Source organism: Dreissena polymorpha, chromosome 1, assembly GCF_020536995.1.
Source record: "Dreissena polymorpha isolate Duluth1 chromosome 1, UMN_Dpol_1.0, whole genome shotgun sequence".
Classification (NCBI taxonomy): Eukaryota; Metazoa; Mollusca; class Bivalvia; order Myida; family Dreissenidae; genus Dreissena; species Dreissena polymorpha.
The window spans coordinates 26,824,040-26,844,469 of NC_068355.1; the positions used below are offsets into that span (position 1 = coordinate 26,824,040).

Here is a 20,430-nt window from a genome sequence, read left to right on the forward strand (position 1 = left end):
TAGTGTGGGGTTAAGGACATTTATTACATTATCTTCCAAAAGCGAAAAAAATAAAATAAAATAAAATAAATCGGGGGGGGTGGGGGGGGGGGGGGGGGGTGGGGGGGTTTGGGTGCGATGGTTGGACGGTATTTCAAACATAACCGTTTTGAAAAAAAACATGGGGGGGGGGTATAGTGTGAGGGTGTGGTGGTAATTTATGAGATGATCTTAAAAAAAAAAAAAAAAAAAAAAAAAAAAAAAAATTGGGGGGGTGGGGGGGGGTGGGGTCGGGGTATAGTGTGAGGGTGTGGTGGTCATTTGTGAGATGATCTTAAAAAAAAATATTAAAAAATAAAAAAAATATAGGGGGGGGGAGGGGGGAGGGGGGGAGGGGGGCACAGGGGATGGTTTGGGTGGAGTCTATTGTGGTATGTCAGGTAAGAGTAGTTTCATCAAAGTATCAATCAAATCTAATCATAAATAAAGAAGTTATGGCAATTTTAGCAAAATTTAATAATTTGACCTTGAGAGTCAAGGTCATTCAAAGGTCAAAGTAAAATTCAAGTTGCCAGGTACAGTAACCTCATGATAGCATGTAAGTATTTGAAGATTGAAAGCAATAGCCTTGATACTTAAGAAGTAAAGTGGATCGAAACACAAAATTTAACCATATATTAAAAGTTACTAAGTCAAAAAAGGGCCATAATTCCGTAACAATGACAACCAGAGTTATGCAACTTGTCCTTTTACTGTACCCTTATGATAGTTTGTGAGTGTTCCAAGTATGAAAGCAATATCTATGATACTTTAGGGGTAAAGTGGACCAAAACATAAATCTTAACCAAATTTTCAATTTTCTAAGTATAAAGGGCCCATAATTCCGTCCAAATGCCAGTCAGAGTTACATAACTTTGCCTGCACGGTCCCCTTATGATAGTTCATAAATCTTGCAAGTATGAAAGCAAAAGCATGATACTGTAGGAATAAAGTGGACCTAAACACAACACTTAATCAAATTTTCAATTTTCTAAGTATAAAAAGGGCACATAATTCTGTCAAAATGCCAGTCAGAGTTACATTACTTTGCCTGCACAGTCCCCTTATGATAGTTAGTTAGTGTTGCAAGTATGAAAGCAATAGCTTTGATGCTTAAGGAATAAAATCGACCTAAACACAAAACTTAACCAAAATTGTCAATTTTCTAAGTAAAAAAAGGGCACATAATTCTGTCAAAATGCATGCCAGAGTTATCTAACTTTGCCTGCCCAGTCCCCTCATGATAGTAAGTAAGTGTATCAAGTTTGAATGCAATAGCATTGATACTTACTGAGAAAAGTGGTACTAAACGCAAAACTTAACCAAAATTTTCAATTTTTTAAGTATAAAAAGGGCACATAATTCTGTCAAAATGCATGCCAGAGTTATCTAACTTTGCCTGCCCAGTCCCCTCATGATAGTAAGTAAGTGTACCAAGTTTGAATGCAATAGCATTGATACTTTCTGAGAAAAGTGGACCTAAACGCAAAACTTAACCGGACGCCGACGCCAACGCCGACGCCAAGGTGATGACAATAGCTCATAATTTTTTTTCAAAAAATAGATGAGCTAGAAATCTCATACATTCCTAAGATAAGTATCGTTCAACAATTGTTTTTAATTTGCATGTACATGTACATCATTGTCTCATATTTGTTCTTATCAGAATTTATAAATACCCCTCTACAACAGATTTGAAGCAGACTTAACTTAAGCCCTGTTCTGGTAAAACTAGGCTTAATGCATGTGTATAGTGTTGTCCCAAATTAGCCCGTGCAGTCCTCACTGGCATACCTGAGACGACGCTTTCCATCAAGACTTGATTTTTGTTTAGAAGAAATCCCTTTAAACGAAAATTTCCTAAAAGCGAAAACTATCATACTTGATTAGTCTGTGTGCACACTACTAAGGCTTACCAGTGGATTGCACTAACAATGCATTAAGCCCCATTTTCCAAAATCAATGCTCTTATATCACCTTGTACAACTCTGTAACAGATTGTAGACTGTCTTGCTCTGAGAAAACAGGGCTAAATAAATGTTGCCCTAAGTGTGTCCCTAGATTAGCATGTGCAGCCACACAGGCTAATCATGGAATTTCTGAATTGATGGAATTTTGATTTAGAAAAAACTTCCATTTAAATTAAAAACTCCATAATAGGGGAATGTGTTGTCTGTGCGAACTGCACAGGCTAATCTGGGACAACACTTTACACACATGCATTAAGTCCTGTTTTCCCATAACATGCAACCTTACATTGTTGCCATTGCATGCATGAAAACTAACTTTAAAGCTTTTATTACACTGTGCTGGGAATGAGGCCGGGGTCCTTCTTATTGAGAACAAATGCCTTCCATGGAATCATATTTATAAGCTTTATTAAATATCTCACAACTTTATAAAAACTCAAGGCCTAATGAGGATGACAGAAATTCTCGGGGTGTTGTGTAACTGAGGTTCCTGTATGATAAGTTGGAAAGCATCGAGCTGAAGAAGAGTTTGAGTTATTGATCCTCAAGTAAAACAAGTCCTGCTGTAAACATAATATACACAATAAAAGACGCCATTTTATGTTTTATTAAATAATATCATTCTTGTCAATTTCATCTTTAACATTCTTTGTACACAGGTTACACTGTAAACCATTATTATTTGAGGGACATTATTTTTGTTGATTTTAAGGGTTGACTGATCCACAAATTTATCACACACAGAAAAGTAACTGACACAAATTCATCATTTATTTTTCTGAACTGAGAAATCCACAAAATAAACTAATGTGTCCGTAAAAGTCTTTTTGACCACGAAATTTCGGATGAATATATATACGAGTTTACACTATACAAACAAGTAAAGAGGATATTTTATCTTAAGTACATTCATACTTTTCTTTTCCACCTCATCTTTTTTGCATTCTTAATACATAGGGGATACATAAGCAGGTCTTTTCCTGGCGTATTTATGGGTATGTGAAATGGACCCATATGCAAAGCGTTTTTCTTTCTTTAACAAGGGCTGTTTGTAAAACATGCATGCCCCAAATATGGGCTGTCAGTTGTAGTGGCAGCAATGGTGTTAATACGTTTTTTGTCACTGTGACCTTGACCTAGTGACCTGAAAATCAATAGGGATAATCTGCCAGTCATGATCAAGGTATCTATGAAGTTTGATGATCCAAGGCCTAGGAGTTTTCTTGAGACATCATTCGGAAACAATTTTACTGTGTCGAGTCACCGTGACTTTTGACCTAGTGACCTGAAAATCAGTAGGGGTCACCTGCAAGTAATGATCAATGTACCTATCAAGTTTCATGATCATAGGAGTAAGCAGTCTTGAGTTATCATCCGGAAACCATTTTACTGTGTCCGAGTCACCGTGACCTTGACCTTTAACATAGTGACCTAAAAGTCAATAGGGGTCATCTGTGAGTCATGATCAATGTACCTATGAAGTTTCATGATCCTAGGCATAAGCATTCTTGAGTTATCATCCGGAAACCATTTTACTGTTTCGGGTGAACGTGACCTTGACCTTTGACCTAGTGACCTAAAAATAAATAGGGGTCATCTGCAAGTCATGATCTATGTACCTATGAAGTTTCCTGATCCTAGGCGTTAGTGATCTTGAGTTATCATCCAGAAACCATTTTAACTGTTTAGGGTCAATGTGACCTTGACCTTTGACCTAGTGACCTGAAAATCAATAGGGGTCATCTGAGTCATGAACAATGTACCTATACAGTTTCATGATCCTAGGTCTAAGCATTCTTGAGTAATCATCCGCAAACCATTTTACTATTTCGGGTCACTGTGACCTTGACCTTTGACCTAGTGACCTCAAAATCAATAGGGGTCATCTGCGAGTCATGATCAATGTACCAATGAAGTTTCATGATCCTAGGCGTAAGCGTTTTTGAGTTATCATCCGGAAACCATTTTTCTATTTCGGGTCACCATGACCTTGGCCTTTGACCTAGTGACCTCAAAATCTATGGGAATCATCTGCGAGTCATGATCAATGTACCTATGAAGTTTCATGATCCTAGGCCTAAGCATTCTTGAGTTATCATCCGGAAACCATCTGGTGGACGGACATACAGACATAAGGACGGACGGACCGACATGAGCAAAACAATATTTGTACTGTGTTGAGTCACCGTGACCTTTGACCTAGTGACCTGAAAATCAGTAGGGGTCACCTGCGAGTCATGATCAATGTACCTATGAAGTTTCATGATCCTAGGAGTAAGCAGTCTTGAGTTATCATCCGGAAACCATTTTACTGTGTCCGAGTCACCGTGACCTTGACCTTAAACATAGTGACCTAAAAGTCAATAGGGGTCATCTGTGAGTCATGATCAATGTACCTATGAAGTTTCATGATCCTAGGCATAAGCATTCTTGAGTTATCATCCGGAAACCATTTTACTGTTTCGGGTCACCGTGACCTTGACCTTTGACCTAGTGACCTAAAAATAAATAGAGGTCATCTGCAAGTCATGATCTATGTACCAATGAATTTTCATGATCCTAGGCGTAAGCGTTTTTGAGTTATCATCCGGAAACCATTTTTCTATATCGGGTCACCGTGACCTTGACCTTTGACATAGTGACCTCAAAATCTATAGGAGTCATCTGCGAGTCATGATCAATGTACCTATGAAGTTTCATGATCCTAGGCCTTAGCATTCTTGAGTTATCATCCGGAAACCATCTGGTCGACGGACATACAGACATACGGACGGACGGACCGACATGAGCAAAACAATATACTCCCTCTTCTTAGAAGGGGGCATAAAAAGAGAATTAGGCATTCGATCTCCAAGTGTGGATTAAAAGTGTTCACTGGTGACACCACATGTCTGCACATGTGTAGAAACAGTTATAAAGACAAGGGCTGTTTGTAAAACATGCATGCCCCCCATATGGGCTGTCAGTTGTAGTGGCAGCCATTGTGTAAATATGTTTTTTGTCACTGTGACCTTGACCTTTGACCTAGTGACCTGAAAATCTGTAGTGGTCATCTGCCAGTCATGATCAATATACCTCTAAAGTTTCATGATCCTAGGCCTAATTTTTCTTGAGATAACATCAGGAAACCATTTTACTGTTTCGAGTCACTGTGACCTTGACCTAGTGACCTGAAATTCAATAGGGGTCATCTGCCTGTCATGATCAATGTACCTATGAAATTTCATGATCCTAGGCGTAAGACTTCTTAAGTTATCATCCGGAAACCATTTTACTCTTTTGAGTAACTGTGACCTTGACCTTTGACCTAGTGACCTGAAAATCAATAGGGGTCATCTGCCAGTCATGATCAATATACCTATGAAGTTTCATGATCCTAGGCCTAAGCATTCTGTAGTTATCATCCGGAAACCATTTGACTATTTCGAGTCATTGTGACCTTCCCCTTTGACCTAGTGACCTGAAAATCAATCTGCCAGTCATGATCAATGTACCTATGAAGTTTCATGATCCTAGGCGTAAGCATTCTTGAGTTATCATCCGGAAATCATTTGACTATTACGAGTCACTGTGACCTTGACCTTTGACCTAGTGATCTGAAAATCAAAAGGGGTCTTCTGCTAGTCAAGATCAATATACCTATGAAGTTTCATGATCCTAGGCTTAATTATTCTTGAGTTAACATCAGGAAACCATTTTACTATTTCGGGTCACTGTGACCTTGACCTTTGACCTACAGACCTCAAAATCAACAGGAGTCATCTGCGAGTCATGATCAATGTACCTATGAAGTTTCATGATCCTAGGCGTAAGCGTTTTTGAGTTATCATCCGGAAACCATTTTTCTATTTCGGGTCACCGTGACCTTGACCTTTGACCTAGTGACCTCAAAATCTATAGGGGTCATCTGCGAGTCATGATCATTGTTCCTATGAAGTTTCATGATCTTAGGCCTTAGCGTTCTTTAGTTATCATCAGGACACTATCTGGTGGACGGACAGAAGGACCAACAGGCCGACATGTGCAAAACGATATACCCCCTCTTCTTCAAAAGGGGGGCATAATAAGTGCCTTATGATTAATATGTCTCAATTATATTTCAATAAGATCTAAAAAAAGTATATAACTAGCATAATATGATTTTATTCTTATAATATTAAATATTAGAAATAGTTATATTAAATTTGTTTTTCTGAAATCAATGGACGTTTTGCACGAAAAAAATAAAAATCCAAAAATTGCATTTTTTCCCAAATTGGCCATGAAAAGGCCTGATAAATAAAACGTCTTCGTTACCTTTTGTGTATTCAGGTCATCCTTGTCCACCACATCCTCAGCATCCTTGTCCTGAATCAGCAGCAACTGGAGCAGCAAAATAGCTTGATGTTTTTCTTGTATGTATATTTAGGATTCACACAAATTTATATAAATGTAATGAAAATCAATAACAGATATGTTCAACAGCATAAAATATGGCAAATTAATAAATCTCACATCAAGTGTTACCTTTCTGTAAACATTGCGTAAAATATAAATATATACTCCTCCAAAGATTACTTAAACAACATTTTATTTAAAAAATATTCATCCATATACATTTCTTACATGGCATGGTGTTTATAGAAATGAAAGTCTAAAAATAGCCTCAGTTGCTATGTACATGTGCATATATGTACAAATATGAAATTTTCAGTTGAAATGCTTTGTTTTTTCATGCACAGTTTACAAGAACTAAATGTTAGGACCATAATGACACAAATGATATGACAACATAACATAATATGCATTAGATCTAATGTTCAAACAAAACCCCTCACATTGTGTAATCAGATAACAATATGTGCACATAAATTATTTGTATCTTTTAGCTACACACTTACACTACTATGTTCGTATGCTAAACAACACATTGTAATTGAAATACTAATCACTAATTACAACAACTAGTACATACATGTACACACTATTCCACTCTGAACACCAGGATGGTGTCGTTCAACTTCTGTCCCACAATGATGGAGGATGTGGTGCTGCTGTAGCAGACTGACCGTAGCCTCCTCACTCCATCCTCCACAGTAACAAGAGTAGCCAGCTTACTCTGCCCCTCCCAGCCCACCTGTAGTATAGTGCCGGGACAGTATCCACAGACCAGCACCTGGCCTGCAGGGGTCACATGTAGACCATATAGGTCACCTAGTGCTGGGTCTGTGTATGTAGCCAGGAGTGTGCCATCCCTGGCCAGGGTGAGAAGCTTGTCCTCCATGTAGCTGGTGATGTACAGCCTGTCCCCTGTGGGACTCACAGCACACTTGTATACTGCAAAACAGAGTAACATCAAGATATTGAATTACTGTCAATGTTAAATAATCTTATTAAACATACTGCAGTGATATTGTATTATGCATATGTTGCTATAAAGAGGCCTTTACACATCTAAAATATATGCATACATTTCAATGATTCAATAGTTAAGCGTGACAATAAACTTCAGTAGCAGAGCTATTGTGTTAACGTTTGACATGTTTAAATGCGACTGGTGAGTTAGATATGAATTGAAGTAAAACAATTACACAGATGGAAACAATTACACATACAGAAACAATTGCACAGTTCAATCAACATGTTTATACCATGTTACTATGTGCAGCATGAATAGATTTCCAACACATGTATACATGTGATAACTATGTACTGAAATAAGTGAAATTGAACAAAGCAGTTATAATTCATGTGCCGTGTTACAACATTATTTGTGTTTTTCAAGTGTTTATAACAAAAAAAATAATATTCAAAACAGCAGTTATTGACACTTTTCTAGCTAGTTAGTTACCAAACCAATTTCAACAGCAAAATGTTTAAATGAACATAGATCTACTACTATAATTGCAATGAAATTAATACATACATTTGAACACTTCATAAAAGAATACAACCACAAGAGTACCTATGTTATATGGCGTTATGAAATTATTCAATTTATCAAAGATATTGTACATGTACAATCATTTAAAAACCACAAAATTAAGACCAGGTCAGAAAGTGTCTCACTTCCAGGAACTCAGTTTCTATTTATAGACATGCCATGTAGTGACAGTCAAAATACTTCATTACTCATGTTTATAAATCAATATTTCTGAATCTTGTTTTAGCTACAATGTACTGTAGTATTCAAGGGCACATATGAATTATAGAACAAATATTTTATAATACATCAGCAGGTTTTCTGCTATGACATCCGACTGTTATTTTATTTTCATCTCACAAAGTATATAACTATAATTTTTATGATTAAAAAAAAACAAGATAAAGGCCATATGAGTCAATATTTGTTGATTAAAAAAATAAATCCCAATTCGGTTCATTAAGTCGATAAAAATTTTTCAATTTGTGATTGTATGGATTTAAAACAAGAGCACAGCATAACAGGTGCCAACGCTCGGCTGCGAAAGCTTGTTTATGTATATATTTATGTAGATATAATTTTAACTAAACAGTAACATGCCACTAGTTCAAAGATTCTTATGATTAACAACCACTTTTTTAATATGGACGTGAATTGTTTTTGTGAGAACAAAACATAACATACTTTATGTGGTAGGACTAGGAAATTAATATTAACTTTATTGAAAACCATTCAAATAAACATTAAGATTAATGTATGTATAATAATAAACTTATTCATTTTAGCTAGACTGCATCCAAAGCCTTAGGCTTATTGAGATACTCTCTAGTCTGTTTTCTGGGAAGAACCAGTACATAGTGTTTTTGTAAAGATCATGAGAACCCTCCCCAAGTAGGGATCATACCTGTGGCCTCCCAATGGCTAGGCAGGCACCATATCTACAATGCCACAACAAGATTATTAAACGATTCAATATCTAAATAAATAAATAAATATATATAAGATTCATGCATTTCATTTATGCCAGGTCACATGCTGATGACACCAGTGTCGGTGATGGCAGCTCTGGAAGTGTCGGTGGACAGGCATCTCCTGACGAGCATGAAATCACCACAAATAACAAGCAAGAGGACCATGATAGCTCTGTATCACTCCACTGCTGAAGAAAAGGCTGAAACAAATATTCTTGGTATGTGCAAATACTTAAATATAGGCCCTATTTAAGCACATGTACACTTTTGTGACCCCCTGGGCTGGGTCAAATTTAACCTCAGGGGCATAATTTGAGCAAACTTTGTAGAGGACTACTATATCTCACTACATACAAAATGTGGTAGCCCTAGGTCCTAGAGTTTAGGACAAGAATATTTTAAAAGTTTTAAAAAAATAAGCAAGATATGAGCGTATATAATGTTCAATTTTGTGACCCGCGTGTCAAATTTGACCCAAAGGGCATAATTTGAACAAACTTGGTATAAGAGGACTATTAAAATGATGTTACTGCATACTAAATTTGGTAGCAATAGTCCGAATGGTTTTTGACAAGAAGATTTTTTTTTAAAGATTTCACACAATAGGTGCTTTATAAGCGTTTATTAAAATTTGTGATCCCCAGGTGCAGGGTCAAAGTTGACCCAGAGGCATTATTTGAACAAATGTGGTAGAAGTTTATTAAATGTCTATACATACCAAATTTGGTAGCCCTAGGCCCAATGGTTATGGACAAGAAGATTTTTAAAGTTTTCACAAAAAAGGCCCCATTAGTGTATGTTCAGTTTTGTGACCCCCGCGCAGGGTCAAATTTGACCCAAGGGGCATAATTTGAACAACCTTGGTAAAGAAATATTAGATGTCACTTCATACCAAAGTTGGTAGACCTATGCCTTGTAACACTTTTGTCCTAGTAAGCTGACTGAACTCAATTTGAAATATCATACATGTAAGGATGCTCTTAAGCCTTGGTTATTTGGCGGTCAGACTGATGTTAAAATGGTCACAAACTGCTTGTTTACTGGGGGTTAGGAAAAAAAACTCCAATTTGACAGGGTGATGGAAAGTTTTGTTTACTTGCTGAGATCACGTTTTCTGGAACATGACCGTTTATATAAGCATTTATATAAGCATTAGTATAAAAGAGGGGTAGTTTTTAAAACAAATCGAGCCATTATTGATAGAAACTCGCACAGTAAACATTATAATTTAACGGCTTTACAGTAAGTGCAGGAGAGACGGACATTTACTTTCTGGACGGATCATATTTGTGTTGGAGTATCTTGTTTCTTTCTTGTTTTGATCTTGTTCAATTTCTTAATAAGAAGTACATACATTTACAATACAAATAAGAATAATATACATTTACAAAACAACATATACAAACATTTTAAACAAGAATAAAAGACTATATATGCTATAAAAAGACTTGTTGCTTTCTTTCGCAAACTGATGAGTAGTTAAACGAACCTGGAACATTTAAGTCAAAACAAAAAATTACACAACGCGACTTAAACGAACCTTTGAACACTAATGTATTCACATAAGGTTAGAAGTGCCACAGCCTTATGTTAAAGGACAAGAAGTTTTTTGAAGTGTTCACAAAATAGGCACTATATAAGCATATAATCGATTTTGTGGCCCCCAGGGCAGGGTCAAATTTGACCCCTGGGGCATAATTTCAACAAACTAAATAGAGGACTGTACAATGTCACTACATACCAACTTGTGTAGCCCTAGGCCTAATGGTTATGTACAAATTTTTTTTTTAAGTTTTCACAAAATAGGCATTATATAAGCATATGTTCAATTTTGTGACCCCCGGGGCAGGATCAAATTTGGCCCCAGGGATAAGATTTGAACAGATTTGGTTGAGGACTATTAGATGTCAATACATACCAAATTTGACAGCCCTAGATCGGATGGTTATGGACAAGAAGATTTTTTAAGTTTTCACAAAATAGACCTGATATAAGCTTATGTTCAACGTTGTGACCCCAGGACACAGTCAAATTTGACCCAAGGGATAAAATTTGAACAAACTTGGTAGACACTACTATAGTTGTCACTACATACCAAATTTGATAGCCCTAGGCCCGATGTTTATGGACAAGAATATTTTTTAAGTTTTCACAAAGTAGGCTCCATATAAGCGTATGCTCAATTTTGTGACCCCCAGGGCAGGGTCAAATTTGACCCGAGGGGCATAATATAAACAAACTTGGTAGAGGACTATAAGATGTAACTACATACCAAATTTGGTAGCCCTAGGTCAAATGGTTATGGACAAGCCCTTTATAAGCATATATTCAATTTTGTGACCCCCGGGGCAGTTTTAAATTTGACCCCAGGGGCATATTGAACAAGGGCTGTTTGTAAAACATGCATGCCCCCCATATGGGCTCTAAGTTGTAGTGACAGCCATTTTGTAAATATGTTTTTTGTCACTGTGACCTTGACCTTTGACCTAGTGACCTGAAAATCAATAGGGGTCATCTGCGAGTCATGATCAATGTACCGTTGAAGCTTCATGATCCTAGCCATAAGCTTTCCTGAGTTATCATCAGGAAACCATTTTACTATTTTGGGTCACTGTGACCTTGACCTTTGACCTAGTGACCTGAAAATCAATAGGGGTCATCTGCCAGTCATGATCAATGTACCTATCAAGTTTCATGATCCTAGGCATAAGCGTTCTTGAGTTATCATCCGGAAACCATTTTACTATTTTGGGTCACCGTGACCTTGACCTTTGACCTAGTGACCTGAAAATCAATAGGGGTCATCTGCTAGTCATGATCAATCTACCTATCAAGTTTCATGATCCTAGGCATAAGGGTTCTTGAATTATCATCCGGAAACCATTTTACTATTTCGGGTCACCGTGACCTTGACCTTTGACCTAGTGACCTGAAAATCAATAGGGGTCATCTGCTAGTCATGATCAATCTACCTATGAAGTTTCATGATCCTAGGCATAAGCGTTCTTGAATTATCATCCGGAAACCATTTTACTATTTCGGGTCACAGTGACCTTGACCTTTGACCTAGTGACCTCAAAATCAATAGGGGTCATCTGTGAGTCATGATCAATGTACCTATGAAGTTTCATGATCCTAGGCCTAAGCGTTCTTGAGTTATCGTCTGACAACCACCTGGTGGACGGACCGACCGACAGACAGACCGACCGACAGACCGACATGTGCAAAGCAATATACCCCCTCTTCTTCGAAGGGGGGCATAACAAACTAAGAAGAGAACTATTACATGTCACTTCATACCAAATTTGGTAGCCCTATGCCATACGGTTATGGACAAGAAGATTTTTAAAAAAATCCCACAATAGGCCTTATATAAGCATATGTTCAATTTTGTGACCCTCGGAGCATGGTCAAACTTGATCCCAGGGGCATAATTTGAACAAACTTGGTAGAGTACTATAAGATTCCACTACATACCGAATTTGGTAGCCCTATAGGCCCAATGGTTATGGACGAGAAGATTTGTAAAGTTTTCACAAAATAGACCCTATATAAGCATATGTTCAATGTTGTGACTCCTGGGGAAGGGTCAAATTTGTCCCCAGGGGCATAATTTTAACAAATTTGGTAGAGGACTAGTAGATGTCTCTACATACTAAATTTGATAGCCCTATGCCCAATAGTTATGGACAAGAAGATTTTGAAAGTTTTTACAAAATAGGCCTTATATTATAAGAATTTTTTAAAATTTGTGACCCCCTGGGCAGGGTCAAATTTTACCCCAGGGGCATATTTTGAACAAATTTGAAAGAGGTTTACCCCAGGAACAATCCTGAGAAATTTCATCAGAATTGGACTTCCCAACTTTCGTTATTTTTAATACTTTGTTTTTGACATCGATTGAATTTGCCTACGAGTTATGTTCTGAAAAACTGAAAACTGTTAAGATTGAGAAGGGCGTAAAAAAAGTTGACCAGTTGATGTGTTTCAATGACATAATAAACAAATTATTTGAATTGTGATGCAACAAAATGAAAAAAACTCTTCATTGCAAGTACTGTGTTGATAAATAAAACATTTGTTAATTTTGAATGAGTTGTTATCTTTTCATTGTATTGTTGTTCTTTGAGTGCTTTGTACAGTCACATGTGACAGTAACATATACTTTCAAATCACATATATCACAGGCCATATAAGTATAGATTGATATATTTATCACAACAGTCCATATTTATTTCCCAATTGATTAAAACTAAACAAATGGCCATGTGTTTATATAATGAACCAACAAAGACTTGTAGAATAATATGAGAATAGTTTTTATTGTTACTGTGCCCATATGAATTTATAAGTGTTTTTCTTTGATATCAAAATGAAACACTTCAGGTATCTGTAAAAAAAACTGTTGGAAACTTTTTTGGTTCATAATATAAATGAGCATATATCTTATTACATAATTTTGCAGACATTTCTAAAAATTATGGGATACAGAGATATTGCTCATTTTTAGATTTTTCCACTTTTACCACAATTATTCCCAATTTTTATTGTATCTCTATTGATGGTTTTACTATATATACAGTCAATCTTGTATTAAGAGACCACTTAAGAGGGTAATCAAAAGTGGTCTTTTAATAAAATGGTCTTTAAATAAAAAAGGCCATTCTGGAAGAATGCTTACCCTCAATTTAATCTATATGAAGGATAATCTCTTTTGTCAACAATGATTTTAACTTTTATAATAAAATGAATACAAACACAATACATAAACAATATTTTACTTATAATGTGTTTTATTTTTTCACTTATTATAAATTATCATATTTTATAAATGAATTGTGTGTACATATTTATTTGCAAAAACAACATAAACAAGGAAATATTTTTCGCTTTTTTTTCACCTGACACATAATTTTCCACATCTTCAAGCACCTCGGCTTTACGCTTAAGAATGTTCTGAATTTGAGTTTTACCGACTCCAAACTCATCTGCAATTTTACGTGCACTTTTACTCTATGACAATTCCAAAACCCGAATTTTCTCGTTCAACGTTAACACTTTTCGTTTTGACATTTTAATTTCTGCATGTACGCTTAAGGAAATCTGACTCGATTATGATACATAATGAGCTGAAAAACTTAAAACATGTAAATTGAAAACAAACAAACAGACCTGGTTGGAAAATTTATTAAGTAAATAACAATGTGATTGGCTAACAAATATCTACTAATTAGCATAATTACAAATTGGTAATGTACAGATTTCGACAGATGTTGCCGATTAATAGTTTATTTTCCGCACTTCTCAGGAAATGTTTGTCGCATACAGTGCATTGTTTCTGCACCTGTTATCTATACTCGAGAAAAATTGGCGTTGTCTCTTAACATTCCACATAGTAAACTTTTTAAGCTGTAGACTGTGCGTAAAACGTTCCTCTATTATTGAACTCAATAAATTGATATGCAGTCTACAACAATACCGGTCAGAAACGGTCAACGAGACAAAGCATAATCATAATGGTTGGTGTGAAAACAAAGCAGCGGTGTAACAGTACATCTTATCGGCTTAGATAAACAATTAACACGGATTTGTCCCTGAAAGATCAATACATTAACCACTTTTACCTCCTAGTGGTCGCTTAATTCAAGATTTGGACATCAAAATACAAAGAAATCAGCGGTCGCTGGTCGCGTAAGACAAAAGTCGCTGAATACAATATCATTATATAGCGAAAAAGCTCCATGGGATTTCAAAATGGTCGCATAAGACAAAGGTCGCTTAATACAAGTGGTCGCATCCACAAAATTGACTGTATGAAGAACAAAAATAAAGGAGACACTCATCGAAACTTTTCATAATCCAAGCAATTTAATTTCACGCAGGCCTCGACACTAACGGTGGTCCAGGGACCCGAGGCCCCCAGATTTTGGCGAGGACCACCAGTTCTTTCAAGCTGGGTGGTCCTCCGGGAACCCTAAATTTATAGAACCACTTTGTCTTGATTGACCATTTGATTGTTTTAAAGTGCCTCCAAATTTTAAAGAGCGGCGTATAAAAAAAATCGGTAAAATCTTATCCGAAAATGTACTGCGAATCGAAAGCACGCGACTGAGCATGAGCGGCCAGCGTCTACACTGTACTGCGTCTACAGTGCAGAGAGTATATTGAAATCACTGAAGCGTGTAAGTGTTACAAACGGTGTTTTTACTGCTATTGTCAAGTTTTATGGGGGTTATTATCGGATTATTGGATTATTAATGGCTCCTTTATGATATTGAGCCCCCCTAAAAGTAACACTGGGAAAAAACTGTCACGACGATCAGTAATAATAACAATTATTAGAGCCGCTATTTCTTTAATCAAAACCATAGGCGATCGGGCTGGCAAAAGGATTTAATTTCTCCACAAAAACACATGCCGGTATACACTTTTTTCTACAGGTATTTGTGAGCATTTCTGTTTAATAGTTCCATTATTATAATGACCTTGGAAGGATATAATTTGATTAAGATACCAACAATTTCTGAAATAAAAAGTATATCGTTCACTTGGTGTACTATATTTCGGATATGTTAAAATTCGGACATTTAAAGATAGTGACATGTATGTGTTTGTTTGTTGTTGATAGTTTGTAAAAAAAAATATGCTTTATGTTATTTCAGGCAACTAGATTAGATGGTGGTAATTATCTGGGCCTTTCTGTCAGGAAATAGGCGTGAACAATTATAATTTAATTGATCCTGGAAATCATCCACCACTAACAGAAATCGTTTTAACAACAGAAGCTGATGTATGACATGTCCAAATGACCATATATAACTGTTTAACAAATTAAGTGAGATGATTTACTTTCTGATGTTTTATATTTCTTTTTCCCTTTCAAATGATGTAAATTGGTGTGATTCTATGTTTAAATAATTAATTTTGAAACATATAGGCAGCATACTGTTTAATACATGGAAGTTAACATTGTTATATTATTTTGGTTATCTGTGTTGTTTATCAAGTTGAAAAAATGGTATTTATATACAAATAAAGCTTATTAAGACTTATGAAGGTACTTAATGTTTTTTATGTAATAATATACTATTTAAAGTGATAATAAAGGCAATGACATTAATGTAGTAAGGTTTCTTTAAATGATTTTTCTTATTAATAAGGTTGGAATAATCGACAGTTTTCACGGCGCGAAAAAGTTGCAACAAGTTTTGTTGAGCCAGTGAAACCCCTGAATGCGCGTAATTACCTTTTATTTCTTACAAGTTTATAATAAGAACTTCCGAAACGTTAAGTTCTGGCGGCGAAGGGCAATGCTAAAGATGATAATGCTGAAGATGATTATGACAAGGATGACGATGCTGATGATATTGATGAAATACATGATATCAAAAGTTTACAAGACAAGGTTATGAGCTTTTAATGGGTCTGCTTTAAATGGCAACAGAATTGAATATAGGAAATAAAAATGTGTACAAGTATGCTTCTTGTATTATCTTAGATTGGGTCCGGATGTCCGTATGTCCGTCAAAGTCACAAGAAAGTTTTAATTATTTTTCTTAGCAAATTAACATGCTTATTATTCTTCATTAACTTAAAACAAAACATGTTTTTCATATATTAAACTGTAAAACTATTTTTATATCAACATTTTAACCATTTTTCCGGTACCTTTTGACCAAGTAACGTCAGTTTGGATCAGTTCATTTAATTGAATTTCTACAGACAAAACCAAAGTTTTGACTTTCAAAATGTCATGAAAATGCAAATGGAATTTATTTCTTAATTATTTGATCAGTTTGGTAAATCAGAAATACATCTTAATGTATTTTTCAAAAAATGAGTTATTATTTAGCTGAAATATGATGTTCTATCAACTGTACATAATGTTTTCATACTGCATGATTTGTTCTGCAAGGAATGCAAGTAAATTTATCACACCTCAGACTCTGTTAATAAAATGTGCTCAATTGGCTCTATGTATTTGTTCCAAGGGTTATTATTATCTTCACTTTTATATAGCTCTCTCTGTTTATTATATATCCAAAACATGTTATAGCTGTTTCTCTTTAAAATAATACAGACAACACATTCCATAGAAATTTTCATTTGAACTTAAACTGTGAATAAGAGAGGAACAAAATAATATGTGCAAAAGTTTACACCATTTTATTTTTTACTCCAGGACTCCGGTGTCACTGGTTTGAGCCCTGCTGAAGGCTACTTTTTTTTCCCTTTTTATATTATTCTATATTTTTTACTGGAGCTTTTTAGATCCAATATGTTTACATTTATCAATATAAAGCTTTAATTGACAAACTTCAAAACATGCCAAAATCTGTGAAAAGGCCCCTTTAATACTTACCAAGCACTATTAATTTCTTTAGAAATGTTACTTCTGTGCTTGTTCAATATTTTGCTTTTAATGCTTTTCAGTAAAAATCACAGGAGTTTGAAATTCTCTCCATGAAGCTAATAATCTAATGGCTAAATAATAAAAACTAGACCCCTATATACTAATATAGTATATAGACTTACTATATAGGGGTCTATTTTTATTATTTTGCCACAAGATTAGCTTCATGTATAGAATTGCAAACTCCTGTGGTAAAAATTATACACATAATTAATGCTCAAGCATAATACATACTGGGCATTTTAAATATACTACGGTATTTTATGTTTTGATGACACAGGATGAGAAAATTGTGCAGCCAGTCCGGGATTTTAACCAGGGACCCCTTGCTTTTCTGATTGAGCTAATGATATGCCAAAAAACATCTTCTGTTTAGTGACAATCACTAAGTTCGTGCACTAACATTCTCTTCTGCCAAGCTGGAATTTTTTCGAGAATTCAAGTCATGGAGATCATTGTAAACCGGATCCATTCAAACCATGAATAGGTTTTGTTGAGAGTGGATTGTGCCATGGTCCCACATTGGGCACCAAATGTTGCAGGATGGGACAATTGTACAGCCAATCCGGCACTCGAATCTTTTACCCCTGGCTATCAGGGCCAGTGTCTAGGATTATGCTGTTTACATGTGTACAATTAATAAACATGAAGTTAATTTCTTGATCACTATTTATGGTTACCGGTAACCTGCTAATTTGGAACTTCCACCATTGTGGGATCATACTATTGGTCATTTATATCAAGTTCTGAGTAAATTGACTACTGTAGGTTTCCACGTATAGCGCGCAGTGTTATACCTCCAAAATTCAAATTAAAAAGCTGGTGCGCACTATACATTGATACAACGCTATCCTGGCTGCTAAATTGGTAAAAAATATGTTGTATACCGTTAATCGTAAATAATCAAAATGGCCGCCATGTTTTTTTCCAGAAAACTACCACCCTATAATCGTACAGACTGAGGGGCCATTGTCGAAACAACATGAAGTCGCTACTGGTAGATATGAATGCGGTAGAAGTTTTGGTCAAAAATAAATTTGTTTGAATAAACATGCGGAGATTTCTTCGTTTGTGTTTTTACACTTCTTTATTGATGAATTCCGATGGGTATTGTTGTCGACATTCCAGAGAGCAGGCAAGGGTAGGTGCGAACGAGGTCTTTTTTGCGGGTAACGGTAGGTGTAAAAGGGGGTCATTTTGCACTTCGTAATTGGCAGATGTTATTGAGTAATATGTGCAATGACTTGTTAAGATGCTTATTGACATTTGAGAAACTAATTGACACTTGAGATCGTGAAGATATGCATGAGAACGTGAAGATATGCAATTGCATTTTGTGTGTATAGATATTGAATGTTGAACAGTGGTGTACCTCAACAACTGTATCCCTGTCTCCCATGCCACATTCAAATTAACCGGTAATGCCCATGCTTTCCCCGAGGAAAAATCACATGATGAACACTAATTTTTATTGTCTCACGTTTTCACGAAATGCACGTGGACTGTTAATCTTTTGCTAGAAAATTACAAAATTGTAAAAAAAGAATAGTGCTATGCAACCCATGCTCTTAATCATAATGACACTTCCTATTTTGAATGCTTAATTAAGCTTTCCAATGCCCCAGATTATTGGATTGTGCAATAGAAAAATGGCGGCCATTTTCGGTCCGATTTGGTGGTTTTATTGTCTTTAAATATTTTTTCTCCATTTTTGCATTAAAAAAACAGCCTCAGCGCTATACACGGGGGCGCATTATACGTGGAAACCTACGGTAACGTACATGTACATGTAGAATAGTAGATGATTGTTTCTTTGTCACAATGCTTAAAACTATAAATGTATAAACTGCATTTCTAGGTCTTATTGCCACTTACAGATATAATAAATTATGATAAATGAAATGCTTAACGTTGCTGAATTTTTAATTCCTGCCCTTGCTTTTCAAGAGAGAATACTTTCCAGTCAACCCATTTGGAAAGAGGTCAAATTTTCTTACACTTTCCTTTAAACAGGTTTACTAGGATATATGTGCTATCTTTAATTTTGATGCATGACTAAGATTACATTTAGAACCATTCTTAACCCTTTCAGTGCGGGAACCTAATTTTGAAGGCCTTTGCAAACAGTTTGGATCCAGATGAGACGCCACAGAACGTGGCGTCTCATCAGGATCCAAACTGTTTGCTTTTCTGATAGTATTCTTTGAAAAAAATCCAAGAAAATGCTAATTTTAGAAATTCTGCAGACGACATTTTAGCAGACGACAAATTTCCCAGCATGCAAAGGGTTAATGTAATGTACATGTATCATGAAATTTGTTTAAAGTTTTATAATTCCAAGCATATTTTAAAACAGCTTGTGGTACAATAGGCCCCATATACAAATTATTCACAATATAAATTATATATTTTTTAAACAAAAATACCATAAACATTTATTATCTTAATAAGTTAATTGTAATTATTACAATATAATAGTAATAAGTAAATTATCACAGTTATTGTTTAATGAGTAAACTTCACTTGAATCAATGTTTACATTTATCAGTGCAATATTATGTACCCATTCATAATAATAGAATTCATGATTATGAATAGCATTCACATAGATAAAATGGTTATATCAAATTTTAATGCTAGAATATTTTTATCTTGAAGTGCTTGCATTTGCATGTATATTTATTGTTGTTTAGATTGAAAAGAGACTCAAAAATATGCTATTGGTATGGTACTGTATGTTGAAAAATAAATAAAGCTGAACATGAGGGATTAAACATTAAAAGTCAAGTTGTGTTTTCCTTTTCATTTTAATCATTTATAATTTATGGAAAAGTATGCAAGTGTATGAAAGAAACAAGAGATGTGTTCATCAGAAACACAATGCTCCCTAGTGCACCGCTTTGAATTACAAAATAATAATTTTTACCTTTAACCTTGAAGGATGACCTTGACCTTGAAACTTCCACCACTCAAAAAGTGCAGCTTCATGAGAACGCCGCTTTGAAATATATTTTTTTAACTTTGACCTTGAAGGATGACCTTGATATTGAATTTCCACCACTCAAAATGTGCAGCTTCATGATAATGCTGCTTTGAATAAAAAAAAATGACATTTGACCTTGAAGGATGACCTTGACCTTGAAGGATGACCTTGGC

General features: G+C 35.4%; 1 protein-coding gene across 1 annotated transcript in view; it reads right to left on the reverse strand.

Annotated features, from left to right (window-relative positions):
• LOC127864939 (uncharacterized) overlaps positions 1 to 20,430 on the reverse strand; it is a 77,653-nt gene that overhangs the window by 29,362 nt on the left and 27,861 nt on the right. Inside the window, exons 3-4 of the mRNA XM_052404831.1 lie at positions 6,943 to 7,304; positions 6,285 to 6,350 (exon numbers count right to left, since the gene is read on the reverse strand). Coding sequence (XP_052260791.1) covers positions 6,952 to 7,304 — 353 coding nt within the window. The 3' untranslated portion in view covers positions 6,285 to 6,350; positions 6,943 to 6,951. The remainder of the gene's footprint in view (positions 1 to 6,284; positions 6,351 to 6,942; positions 7,305 to 20,430) is intronic.